The sequence below is a fragment of the Panulirus ornatus genome, chromosome 3 (assembly GCF_036320965.1).
Source record: "Panulirus ornatus isolate Po-2019 chromosome 3, ASM3632096v1, whole genome shotgun sequence".
NCBI lineage: Eukaryota > Metazoa > Arthropoda > Malacostraca > Decapoda > Palinuridae > Panulirus > Panulirus ornatus.
Window position 1 is genome coordinate 65,041,670 of NC_092226.1, and position 14,451 is coordinate 65,056,120.

Genomic DNA, 14,451 nt, shown 5'->3' on the forward strand with positions numbered 1-14,451 from the left:
CACTTTATCACATACTCCCACAGCTCCTGCTCTTGTTCTCTCCCCAGCGCCTGACTTTACTCCCAAGACTTTCCCAAACCACTCTTCCCTTTACCCTTGAGCTTCATTTCACTCAGAGCTAAAACATCCAGGTTCCTTTCCTCAAACATAATACCTTTCTTCTCATCTTGCTTCATCCACATACATTCAGACACCACAATGAACGAGGTGGGGTTTCCAGCCCCCATAATCCCATCATTAGGGGAGATACAGAAAAAAATATAACTGTCAGTTGATATACAATGAAGAGATGTAGCTAGGACACCATCTGGTAAACAAGTGACTACCTGAATGTAGGTCAGGTGTGTTCAAGACTGGTAACAAACATATAAACTTATTATGTGGACAAGAAGGGGAACTGTTCATAAATTTCCCTTCTTGTCCACAAATAAGTTTATGACATGCTTGAAACCAGACTTGAACACACCCAACCTACATTTGGGTGGTCACTTGTTTACCATTTGGCGTCCGAGCTATGTCTCTTCGTAGTATATCAAATGACTATTACATTTTTTTCTTGCATCTCCCCTGATGATGCGATTATTACATGAAAGTGCACTTGGGAACTTATCTTTTTCATTTTCCTGTGGACTCATAGGAATATACTTGATCATGTGCTCAATTGTGATCCTTTCCAACATACACAGACATATACATATATACACATGTACATATTCATACCTGCTTGCCTTCATCCTTTTCTGGTGCTACCCAATCCCACAGGTAATAGCACTACTACCCCCTGCTTCAGCAAGGCAGCACCATGAAAACTGACAAAAAAGGGTCACATTTGCTCATAGTCAGTCTCTAGCTGCCATGAGTAATGCACCAAAACCCTAGCATGTGTATGTATATATGTACTATGCATACATGTGCATGTATGCATATGTGTGTTTATATGAGTGGATGGGTCTTTTCTGGTGCTACCTTACTGAAGCAGTAGTTGGTGATCAAGTATACTATCTATTTCATTTATATTATACTTTGTCGCTGTCTCCCGCGTTAGCGAGGTAGCGCAAGGAAACAGATGAAAGAATGGCCCATCACACCCACATACACATGTATGTAGTACATACACGTCCACACACGCACATATACATACCTATACATCTCAATGTATACATACATATAAACACACAGACATATACATATATACACATGTACATAATTCATACTGTCTGCCCTTATTCATTCCCGTTGCCACCCCGCCACACATGAAATGACAATCCCCTTTCCCCTTGCATGTGTGCGAGGTAGCGCTAGGAAAAGACAACAAAGGCCACAATCGTTCACACTCAGTCTCTAGCTGTCATGTATAATGCACCAAAACCACAGCTCCCTTTCCACATCCAGGCACCACAAAATTTTCCATGGTTTACCCTAGATGTTTCACATGCCCTCGTTCAACCCACTGACAGCACGTCGACCCCGGTATACCACATCGTTCCAATTCACTCTATTCCTTGCACGCCTTTCACCCTCCTGCATGCTCAGGCCCCGATCAATCAAAATCTTTTTCACTCCATCTTTCCACCTCCAATTTGGTCTCCCACTTCTCCTCGTTCCCTCCACCTCTGACACATATATCCTCTTGGTCAATCTTTCCTCACTCATTTTCTCCATGTGACCAAAACATTTCAACACACTCTCTTCTACTCTCTCAACCACACTCTTCTTATTACCTCACATATCTCTTACCCTTTCATTACTTACTCGATCAAACCACCTCACACCACATATTGTCCTCAAACATCTCATTTCCAGCACATCCACCCTCCTCCGCACAACTCTATCTATAGCTCATGCCTCGCAACCATATAACATTGTTGAAACCACTATTCCTTCAAACATACCCATTTTTGCTTAACAAGATAACATTCTCGACTTCCACACATTTTCAACGCTTCCAGAACTTTCGCCCCCTCCCCCACCCAATGATTCACTTCCGCTTCCATGGTTCCATCCGCTGCCAAATCCACTCCCAGATATCTAAAACACTTCACTTCCTCCAGTTTTTCTCCAATATCTAAAACACTTCACTTCCTCCAGTTTTTCTCCATTCAAACCTACCTCCCAATTGACTTGCCCCTCAACCCTAATGTACCTAATAACCTTCCTCTTATTCACATTTACTCTCAGCTTTCTTCTTTCACACACTTTACCAAACTCAGTCACCAGCTTTTGCAGTTTCTCACATGAATCAGCCACCAGTGCTGTATCATCAGCAAACAACAACTGACTCACTTCCCAAGCTCTCTCATCCACAACAGACTGCATACTTGCCCCTCTTTCCAAAACTCTTGCATTCACCTCCCTAACAACCCCATCCATAAACAAATCAAACATCCATGGAGACATCACACACCCCTGCCGCAAACCTACATTCACTGAGAACCAATCACTTTCCTCTCTTCCTACACATACACATGCCTTACATCCTCGATAAAAACTTTTCACTGCTTCTAACAACTTACCTCTCACACCATATATTCTTAATACCTTCCACAAAGCATCTCTATCAACTCTATCATATGCTTTCTCCAGATCCATAAATGCTACATACAAATCCATTTGCTTTTCTTAGCATTTCTCATACATTTTTCAAAGCAAACACCTGATCCACACATTCTCTACCACTTCTGAAACCACACTGCTCTTCCCCAATCTGATGCTCTGTACATGCCTTCACCCTCTCAATCAATACCCTTCCACATACTTTCCATGGAATACTCATCAAACTTATACCTCTGTAATTTGAGCACTCACTCTTATCCCCTTTGCCTTTGTACAATGGCAAATATAAATAATATATAAATATCTTTTAATACTTAATCACCGTTTCCCATGTTAGCGAGGCAGTGCCAGGAAACAGACGAGGAAAGACCCATCCCCTCACATACACACACATATATATACACGCTCATACATGCATATATACATAAATAAACATATCAACCTACACATACACAGCCATATACATATGTACATATTCAAACTCACTTGCATTCATCCATATCCAGTCCCACAGGAAAGTAGAAGTAATAAGAAGCAGGATTAGAGAGTAGTAGTAATTAGGGACATCAAGCAGAAGCCTAAGCAAACTTCACCAGACTTGCCCTCTGCCCATGGCCTGTTATGGGTGAGACACTAAAGGCTAAGAAGTGGCACTGAGTTCTTTAGTAATGGAGAGACTGTTGTCATGGCCACTCCTTTGAAGGAGTTCCAACTGAAATAGGCATCAGAGATACAGATAATCACCCATCTCTCACCATCCACTTTCAGTTTTACCCACATCAATCTAGAATTTACTTCCTTGCACCCTATCACACACTCCTACAACTCCTACTTCAGGAGTAGTGCTACTCCTTCCTTAGCTCTTGTCCTCTCACCAACCCCTGACTTTAATCCCAAGACATTTCCAAACCATTATTCCGCTTTACCTTTGAGCTTCGTTTCACTCAGAGCAAGAACATCCAGTTCTTTTCTCAAACTATCTATCTCTCCTTTCTTCTCATCTTGGTTACATCCACACACATTCAGACACACCAATCTGAGCCTTCGAAGAGGATGAGCACTCCCCACTTGACTGCTTCTGTTTCCTCTTTTAGAAATTGAAATATGAGAGATGGGTTTCTCAGTCTTGCTCCCTTTAGTTGCCTTCTACAACATATGGGGAATACAGAGGTAAAATTCTTTCTCCCCTACCTGTTATAACAATAAAAATTCATAAAATACAAACTCATAAAAAATACATATAAAAAAGTAATAACCTGTTTATATAAACATAAATCTTATTAGTTGACTGGGTCTTCTAAGCATTACAGGTGTATTTCACCAAGTATACTTTGAGGCTACTCAAAGATATTAAGAGTTTAGGGATACTGGCTATTTTCTGACTCATAGAAACTTTGCCAACCAGTACAAATTCTAATTTTTTCCCAAGCCATTGGTGTTTCCAAACCACAGACAGCTAAATTAAAAACATTTCAATCAACAACCTGAAAATCCTCTATCTATGATACAATTTGAAAAAAAAAAAAGATAAGAATATCGATTCTTGAAAGATTTATATTCTATTTCTTAAATAACTTTAAGAATATTGATTCCTGAAAGATTTACATTCTATTTCATTAATGACAAGCTTAGTTTTTTAATATAAACACTTTCCATTCTTTATACATCTAAGAAGCATGTTAAGATGAAAACTACTATCACTATTTCTAATATCCTCAATAGATTTGACAGCATGGATACTGATAAGTTCTTTGAAACAAGAAGGAACCACTCACTGAGGGCCACAACTATACGACTAAAAAGTGTCAAGAATAATGCAAGAAAATACTTCTATAGCAACAGAGAAATGGACATATACAGCAAGCTATGAAAGGAGAAAATTAATGCAGTGGCTAACAAAAAATAAAGCCCTGTACATTTAAAAGGTAAAGTTAAGATACAGGACCTCATGAGAGTAAAATAATATCCTTAAATACAAAAATGTCTTATCACAAAAGAATGGAATCAAAATCACTTGGTCACTTAAAAGAAAACATATATTTGTTGTTCAGCATATATAACCAACAACTACGGCAATTACACGAGGTACTAAGATTTACATAATATGCTTCCACTAACTGTACATGAAGCGTAATAATGGAAAAAAAAAATTGCAAAATTCTAAGCCAAGCTGCATGACTCACGAATGCATGCAGTATGTCATATGTCACTGGTTACCTGTGTTTTGTGAACTCATAGATGCTAGCAAGCCCTGAAGGTTTGTGTCTTGGGATCCATTAGTAGATGTTGGCAAGTTAAGGCTGCCTAAAGACCCCAGACCACTCAAACCTAAAGAATGAGATCCTGCTGATGAATGGAGACAAGCCATTAGTTTTTCTAAATGGAGCCATCACTTGATTTTCATCTTTTTAAGGATAAGTATTGATTCTTACATTATATATCTTAACTAAATATACCCCAGCTGCTACTCTTATTTCTTTTACAGGAAATATTTGATTCTAGAACACAAATGTTGGAAAAAGGAGTCATTTATAAATGCTCTCTGCTTCACTTCTTTCTTTCTAACCTAGAGTATCTAATCAAAACAAGATAAAAGAGAAAGCTCAGTAGCAAATTTGAACTCAAATGCATTTTTAGCAGACATAATGTAAATCTTTTTCTGCACACTTTTCTTGTCAGTCTTAAAGACTGATAAAAAAAACAGCATTAACTAAAATAATGAAACTATAATTACTAAGGATAGATTAATACTGTGAATATATATCTAGATAATGACTTCATACTAAACAATCTGAGTGAAATAATGGTGCATAAATCAAGTAACACAACATGAAGTAAAGTTATCAGATGTTGATTAATTTTCAATAATTCTTAAAAACTAAAACAGCAAAAAATATGAGAGAACAGAATGAAAAGAGAAGAATCTAGGGAAATATGTACTTCCAAAAGGAATGGTGTGACAAAATCAAATATGAAGTAGAAAGATAATCATGTGGAAAGAATTATATGAGAGCACAGTATAGAAGTGATGTGGGTGGGATTAGATGTTTAAGAAGACCAAAGGTACAAAGAAATAACAGTGATTATTCTAATGATAAGGGTATAATCATGAGAAGATATGTAAACTAGACAGATGATGTAAAAAGGTCAAGGAAGATGTTCATTCTTTTTTTTCTCTAAGAGCTTTCAAAAACAAATTTCCAAAAAAAAAGTCCAAGGAAACTAAAAAATATTCAGGAACTTCATTTGTATCTATTTCCTATCAAATGCAATAAGGAAATATCCTGGGCAAGAAGTACGTAAGTTCAGCAAATCTGGATAACAATAAACAAATGTGAACATGCCATCAGATCATGCCTAGATCAAGTTGGAATAAAAGCCAGCTAACAATAGAAAATAACATCTCTTGTACTATTTCAAGTGACTAATCATTAGAACATTCCATAGACTTAAGATGTACCTGGTGAGTCGAACATCTGTTGAGTTGCTAAATTTCCCTGTGAGGCTGCCAAGAGTTGCTGAACACTAACATTGTTAAGGGAAGGCAACTGTTGAAGACTGCCCAACTGGTTTGTAAGACTACCAGCTGTTGCACCTGAACCAGCTGAACTGCCCATCTGCTGCTGGAGCAACTGTAAGTATGCCTGAACATTAAACAACGTTAATTTAAAATTTTGGACTCCCATTTCTTTGAGTGAAAATAAATATTATGGAAAGGGAGTAACTAAAAAGTTAATATTAAAACTTAAACATAAAACTAAATAATCAACACAGAAAACTGAGTTAAGGGAGAAAGAATTTTTATGAACTTACAATTAAACACAAGTAATTACCTGAAATAGTAGGGAACACTTCGTTCATGTCTCAAATTAAGTTCCCTTTGTCTTTTCTAACCATAAAATAAGAATTATGTAGAAAAAAGTATCCACAATATTATGCTCTTAACAGGAGACAGGAGACAGCTATAATCCAAATTCAAAGCATGTTGCAATTCTAGGTCAAACTCTGAGAAATAAAGCATCAAAATAGTTGCTATAAGTTCAATTTCTATATATCTATATCATGCATAATTTTTCCTTTAGTGACTGTTGGAATGCCTAAGCATAATCTCTCTAAACACAGCAGAAGCTAAAAATTTTTCATCCTAATACCAAAACTCAAAATATTTGATAAAAAAAATCCTGCAAATTTGTTTGACTATCAAGTAAAGGAAGCAAGTGCTAATTATCTACAATAATGGCTGAAATGAATAAAGACCACAGGATCAAGTAAAGACAATGGGGGAGAGCAAGTATAAAAAGACATAAACTGATGGGTTAAAAGAGAAAAAAGGAAAAAGAAAAAAAAAAGAAAATGTTAGAAAGGGTAGAGTGGTGGGATGAAGAAGTAAGATTATTAGTGAAAGAGAAGAGAGAGGCATTTGCATGATTTTTGCAGGGAAAAAATGCAAATGAGTGGGAGATGTATAAAAGAAAGAGGCAGGAGGTCAAGAGGAAGGTGCAAGAGGTGAAAAAGAGGGCAAATGAGAGTTGGGGTGAGAGAGTATCATTAATTCTAGGGAGAATGAAAAGATGTTTTGGAAAGAGGTAAATAAAGTGCATAAGACAAGGGAACAAATGGGAACATCAGTGAAGGGGGCTAATGGGGAGGTGATGACAAGTAGTGGTGATGTGAGAAGGAGATGGAGTGAGTATTTTGAAGGTTTGTTGAATGTGTTTGATGATAGAGTGGCAGATATAGGGTGTTTTGGTCGAGATGGTGTGCAATGTGAGAGGGTTTGGGAGAATGATTTGGTAAACAGAGAAGAGGTTGCAAAAAGCTTTGCGGGAGATGAAAGCTGGCAAGGCAGTGGGTTTGGATGGTATGGCAGTGGAATTTATTAAAAAAGGGGGTGACTGTAGTGTTGACTGGTTGGTAAGGTTATTTAATGTATGTATGATTCATGACGAGGTGCCTGAGGATTGGCAGAATGTTTGCAGAGTGCCATTGTACAAAGGAAAAGGGGATAAAAGTGAGTGCTCAAATTACAGAGGTATAAGTTTGTTGAGTATTCCTGAAAAATTGTATGGGAGGGTTTTGATTGAGAGGGTGAAGGCATATACAAAGCATCAGATTGGGGAAGAGCAGTGTGGTTTCAGAAGTGGTAGAGGATGCGTGGATCAGGTGTTTGCTTTGAAGAATGTATGTGAGAAATACTTAGAAAAGCAAATGGATTTGTATGTAGCATTTATGGATCTGGAGAAGGCATATGATAGGGTTGATAGAGATGCTTTGTGGAAGGTATTAAGAATATATGGTGGGAGGCAAGTTGTTGGAAGCAGTGAAAAGATTTTATCGAGGTTGTAAGGCATGTGTATGAGTACGAAGAGAGAAAAGTGACTGGTTCTCAGTGAATGTTGGTTTGCAGCAGGGGTGTGTGATGTCTCCATGGATGTTTAATTTGTTTATGGATGGGGTTGTTAGGAAGGTGAATGCAAGAGTTTTGGAAAGAGGGGCAAGTATGCAGTCTGTTGTGGATGAGAGAGCTTGGGAAGTAAGTCGATTGTTGTTCGCTGATGATACAGCCCTGGTGGCTGATTCATGTGAGAAACTGCAGAAGCTGGTGACTGAGTTTGGTAAAGTGTGTGAAAGAAGAAAGTTGAGAGTAAATGTGAATAAGAGTAAGGCTATTAGGTACAGTAGGGTTGAGGGACAAGTCAACTGGGAGGTAAGTTTGAATGGAGAAAAACTGGAGGAAGTGAAGTTTTTTAGATATCTGGGAATGGATTTGGCAGCGATAGAATCATGGAAGCGGAAGTGAATCATAGGGTGGGGAAGTGGGCGAAGTTCTTGGAGCATTGAAAAATGTGTGGAAGTCGAGAAAGTTATCTTGTAAAGCAAAAATGGGTATATTTGAAGGAATAGTGGTTCCAACAATGTTATATGTTTAAGAGGCATAAGACAAGGGAACATATAGATAGAATGTGTGCAAGATGGTGGATATCCTGGAAATGAGATGTTTGAGGACAATATGTGGCGTGAGGTGGTTTGATCAAGTAAGTAATGAAAGGGTAAGAGAGATGTGTGGTAATAAAAAGAGTGTGGATGAGAGAGCAGAAGAGGGTATTTTGAAATGGTTTGGTCACATGGAGAGAATGAGTGAGGAAAGGTTGACCAAGAGGATATATGTGTCAGAGGTGGAGGGAACGAGAAGTGAGAGACCAAATTGGAGATGGAAAGATGGAGTGAAAAAGATTTTGAGTGATTGGGGCCTGAACATGCAGGAGGGTGAAAGGCGGGCAAGGAATAGAGTGAATTGGAACAATGTGGTATACCGGGGTCGACGTGCTGTCAATGGATTGAACCATGGCATGTGAAGTGTCTGGGGTAAACCATGGAAAGTTTTGTGGGGCCTGGATGTGGAAAGGGAGCTGTGGTTTTGGTGCATTATACATGACAACTAGAGACTGAGTGTGAACGAATGTGGCCTTTGTTGTCTTTTCCTAGCGCTACCTCACACACGTAAGGGGGAGGGGGGTTGTCATTTCATGTCTGGCGGGGTGGGGAAGGTAATGAATAAGGGCAGACAGTATGAATTATGTACATGTGTATATAAGTATATGTCTGTGTGTATATATATGTATACGTTGAGATGTATAGGTATGCATATGTGCGTGTGTGGACGTGTATGTATATACATGTGTATGTGGGTGGGTTGGGCCATTCTTTCGTCTGTTTCCTTACGCTACTACATTGCTGACGTAGGAGACAGCGACAGAGTATAATAAATGAATAATGCATTAGCGAGGTAGCGCAAGGACAAAGACGAAAGAATGGCCCAACCCACCCACATACACATGTATATACATAAACGTCCACACACGCATATATACATACCTATACATTTCAACATACATTTATATACATACAAAGACATATACATATATATATACACATGTACATAATTCATACTTGCTTCCTTCATTCATTCCTGTTGCCACCCCGCCACACATGGAACGACAACCCCTTCCCCACTCATGTGCAAGGTAGTGCCAGGAAAAGACATCAAAGGCCACATTCGTTCACACTCAGTCTCTAGCTGTCATGTATAATGCACCAAAACCACAGCTACCTTTCCACATCCAGGCCCCACAAAACTTTCCATGGTTTAACCTAGACGCTTCACATGCCCTGGTTCAATCCACTGACAGCATGTCGACCACGGTATACCACATCATTCCAATTCCCTCTATTCCTTGCATACCTTTCACCCTCCTGCATGTTCAGGCCCCGATCACTCAAAATCTTTTTCCCTCCATCCTTCCACCTACAATTTGGCCTCCCACTTCTCCTCGTTCCCTCCACCTCTGACACATATATCCTTTTTGTCAATCTTTCCTCATTCATTCTCTCCATGTGACCAAACCATTTCAATACACCCTCTTCTGCTCTCTCAACCACACTCTTTTTATAACCTCACATCTCTCTTACCCTTTCAGTACTTACTCAATCAAACAACCTCACACCACATATTGTCCTCAAACATCTCATTTCCAACACATCCACCCTCCTCCGCACAACTCTATCTATAGCCCAAGCCTCGCAACCATATAACATTGTTGGAACCACTATTCCTTCAAACATACCCATTTTTACTTTCTGAGGTAATGCTCTCGCCTTCCACAAATTTTTCAACGCCCCCAGAACTTTCAACCTCTAACCCACCCGGTGACTCACTTCCACTTCCATGGTTCCATCCGCTGCCAAATCCACTCCCAGATATCTAAAACACTTCACTTCCTCCAGTCTTTCTCCATTCAAACTTACCTCCCAGTTGACTTGTCCCTCAACCCTACTGTATCTAATAACCTTGCTCTAATCCACATTTACTCTCAGCTTTCTTCTTTCACACACTTTACCAAATTCAGTCACCAACTACTGCAGTTTCTCACCTGAATCAGCCACCAGCACTGCATCATCAGCGAACAACTGACACTTCCCAAGCCCTCCCATCCACAACAGACTGCACAATTGCCCCTCTCTCCTAAACTTTTGCATTCACCTCCCTAACAACCCCATCCATAAACAAATTAAACAACCATGGAGACCTAACGCACCCCTGCCACAAATTGACATTCACTGAGAACCAATCACTTTCCTCTCTTCCCTCTCATACAAATTCCTTACATCCTTGATAAAAACTTTCACGGCTTCTGGCAACTTAACTCCTACACCATATACCCTTTATACCTTCCACAGAGCATCTCTATCAACTCTATCATATGCCTTCTCCAGATCCATAAATGCTACATGCAAATCCATCTGTTTTTCTAAGTATTTCTCACACACACACACACACATATATATAGTGGGTTTGGATGGTATTGCAGTGAAATTTATCAAAAAAGGGGGTGACTGTATTGTTGACTGATTGGTAAGGTTATTTAATGTATGTATGATTCATGGTGAGGTGCCTGAGGATTGGCGGAATGCTTGCATAGTGCCATTGTACAAAGGAAAAGGGGATAAAAGTGAGTGCTCAAATTACAGAGGTATATGTTTGTTGAGTATTCCTGGTAAATTATAAGGGAGGGTATTGATTGAGAGGGTGAAGGCATGTACAGAGCATCAGATTGGGGAAGAGCAGTGTGGTTTCAGAAGTGGTAGAGGATGTGTGGATCAGGTGTTTGCTTTGAAGAATGTATGTGAAAAATACTTAGAAAACCAAATGAATTTGTATGTAGCATTTATGGATCTGGAGAAGGCATATGATAAGAGTTGACAGAGATGCTCTGTGGAAGGTATTAAGAATATATGGTGTGGGAGGCAAGTTGTTAGAAGCAATGAAAAGTTTTTATCGAGGGTGTAAGGCATGTGTACGTGTAGGAAGAGAGGAAAGTGATTGGTTCTCAGTGAATGTAGGTTTGCAGCAGGGGTGTGTGACGTCTCCATGGTTGTTTAATTTGTTTATGGATGGGATTGTTAGGGAGGTGAATGCAAGAGTTTTGGAAAGAGGGGCAAGTATGCAGTCTGTTGTGGATGAGAGAGCTTGGAAAGTGAGTCAGCTGTTGTTCGCTGATGATACAGCCCTGGTGGCTGATTCAGGTGAGAAACTGCAGAAGCTGGTGACTGAGTTTGGTAAAGTGTGTGAAAGAAGAAAGCTGAGAGTAAATGTGAATAAAGCAAGGTCATTAGGTACACTAGGGTTGAGGGTCATGTCAATTGGGAGAATGGAGAAAAACTGGAGGAAGTGAAGTGTTTTAAATATCTGGGAGTGGATTGGCAGCAGATGGAACCATGGAAGCGGAAGTGAATCATAGGGTGGGGGAGGGGGCGAAAATTCTGGGAGCCTTGAAGAATGTGTGTAAGTCGAGAACATTATCTCGGAAAGCAAAAATGGGTATGTTTGAAGGAATAGGGGTTCCAACAATGTTACATGGTTGCGAGGCATGGATGTGCTGGAAATGAGATGTCTGAGGACAATATGTGGTGTGAGGTGGTTTGATCGAGTAAGTAATAATAGGGTAAGAGAGATATGTGGTAATAAAAAGAGTGTGGTTGAGAAAGCAGAAGAGGGTGTTTTGAAATGGTTTGGTCCCACGGAGACAATGAGTGAGGAAAGATTGACAAAGAGGATGTATGTGTCAGAGGTGGAGGGAATGAGGAGAAGTGGGAAACCAAATTGGAGGTGGAAAGATGGAGTGAAAAAGATTTTGAGTGATCGGGGCCTGAACATGCAGGAGGGTGAAAGGCATGCAAGGAATAGAGTGAATTGGAACGATGTGGTATACCGGGGTCGACGTGCTGTCAATGGATTGAACCATGGCATGTGAAGCGTCTGGGTAAACCATGGAAAGTTCTGTGGGGCCTGGATGTGGAAAGGGAGCTGTAGTTTCGGTGCATTATTACATGACAGCTAGAGACTGAGTGTGAATGAATGTGGCCTTTGTTGTCTTTTCCTAGCGCTACCTCGCACACATGAGGGGGGAAGGGGAGGGGGTTGTTATTCCATGTGTGGCAAAGTGGCGATGGGAATAAATAAAGGCAGACGGTATGAATTATGTACATGTGTATATATGTGTATGTCTGTGTGCGTATATATATGTGTACATTGAGATGTATAGGTATGTATATTTGCGTGTGTGGACGTGTATGTATATACATGTGTATGTGGGTGGGTTAGGCCATTCTTTTGTGTTTCCTTGCGCTACCTCACTAATGCGGGAGACAGCGACAAAGAAAAATAAATATATATAAATAAATATAAACAAAGCAAAATTTGAATGATGGTGTAGTGTTAGTATATATAGTGGACTATCAGTGGCTGTTGCAAGTCGGGATGTGTACACATATGTATTCCATTTAGCCTTAACAAAAGCTAAAATTATCCCTGGGGATAGGGGAGAAAGAATACTTCCCACGTATTCCCTGCGTGTCGTAGAAGGCGACTAAAAGGGGAGGGAGCGGGGGGCTGGAAATCCTCCCCTCTCGTTTTTTTTTTAATTTTCCAAAAGAAGGAACGGAGAAGGGGGCCAGGTGAGGATATTCCCTCAGAGGCCCAGTCCTCTGTTCTTAACGCTACCTCGCTATCGCGGGAAATGGCGAAAAGTATGAAAAAAAAAAGAAAAAACAAAAAAAGCTAAAATGTTCAAAAGTTTCCCCAATTATATATAATGGTAAATATCTGCAATCAATTCAGAACTGCATGGGAAATGACTCCCTACTATCCTTAAAATTGCATTGAGGCAAAGCAATGGATTGCAAAAAATCAGTTTAGATGATGAGACTCTATTTTGAACCCAGAAAGAGAAAAATGAGGAAGCACCAGCTTGAAACTCCAGTTCATGTCTGGACAATATAATACACAAGAAAATTCACATAAAGTACAACAGCCTCATCAATAGGCCAAATAACTGGAGAACAGTGTTGAAAAAAAAAAATCTGACCAATAAAATGTATACAAAGCTTCACTGTACTAAAAGACCATATGAACACAACAGCACTCCATGCTCCATTGAACCTTGCAAAGAACAGAGCATTAGTCCAGCGAAGATGAATTAAGGCACAAATAAGGTGTAAGAATATCCCTGACTTAACATGTCTATGCACAGAAATACACTTATATTTCACCATCTTTTGGAGGCATAACTGCCTCTCCTGCCTCAGCAAGGTAATGTCAGGAACAAAAGACAAGCCTCATTTGCATACATTCACTTTCTTGCTTTCATAAATCGATAATGTACAGAAACCATATCCTTCCATCCACAACCAGAGGTTTCACAAACTATTCCATGGTCTAACTTAACCATTTCACAAGTCCTGGTTCAACCCATGCATGCCTCTCATCCTCCTCAACATATCTCAAACACTTCTTCACTCCTATGTTCCATCTTCTTCAATCTTCCCCTCCCCTTTTGTCACTCCACTTTCGACACACAGATCTTTTAATGTCTTTTTTTCCCTCATCCTCTACATATGTCCAAACGATTTAAGCACACCCTGGTCAACTCTCCCAACTAGACTATGATTATTACCACATCTCTCTCTTATGCTTATATTACCCACACAATCAACCTACCTCATATCACATTGTGGCTTCTGGTATATCATTTCCACCAGGTCCAAAATCTTCCTTCCTTTTGTGCGAAAGTTCTAAGACCCACAACTATACAGCACTTTTGGGACTACTATACCTTCACAATTTCCCACCTCTGCCCTAACAGACACTGATCTCTCCTTCCATATTCTACTTAACCCTCATGGATGAGCATGATGAATCTGTCATGCAAAGTGTTCTCCTATACACATAAATCATATCAAATACCAAAATAGTATGTTGAAACAAATATCTCTCTCTTATGAAATGGAAGAACATCACATGAGTAATAAAACAACCATGAAACAAGTGATCCAGTTCTC

The 14,451-nt window shown here is 39.6% G+C and overlaps 1 protein-coding gene across 45 annotated transcripts in view; it reads right to left on the reverse strand.

Annotated features, from left to right (window-relative positions):
* The window catches only part of LOC139762916 (CUGBP Elav-like family member 1), a 464,351-nt gene that overhangs the window by 142,280 nt on the left and 307,620 nt on the right, over positions 1 to 14,451 (reverse strand). For 22 of the 45 annotated variants that reach the window (XR_011715864.1, XM_071688195.1, XM_071688391.1 and 19 more), the window contains 2 exons: positions 6,014 to 6,197; positions 4,771 to 4,899 (listed from right to left, as the gene is read on the reverse strand). Coding sequence is in view for 44 of the 45 variants with exons in the window: in XM_071688195.1 (XP_071544296.1) it covers positions 4,771 to 4,899; positions 6,014 to 6,197 (313 nt within the window). In the remaining variant the exon portion in view is untranslated. The remainder of the gene's footprint in view (positions 1 to 4,770; positions 4,900 to 6,013; positions 6,198 to 14,451) is intronic. The other 23 variants (XM_071688278.1, XM_071688513.1, XM_071688493.1 and 20 more) reach the window with 5 other exon arrangements.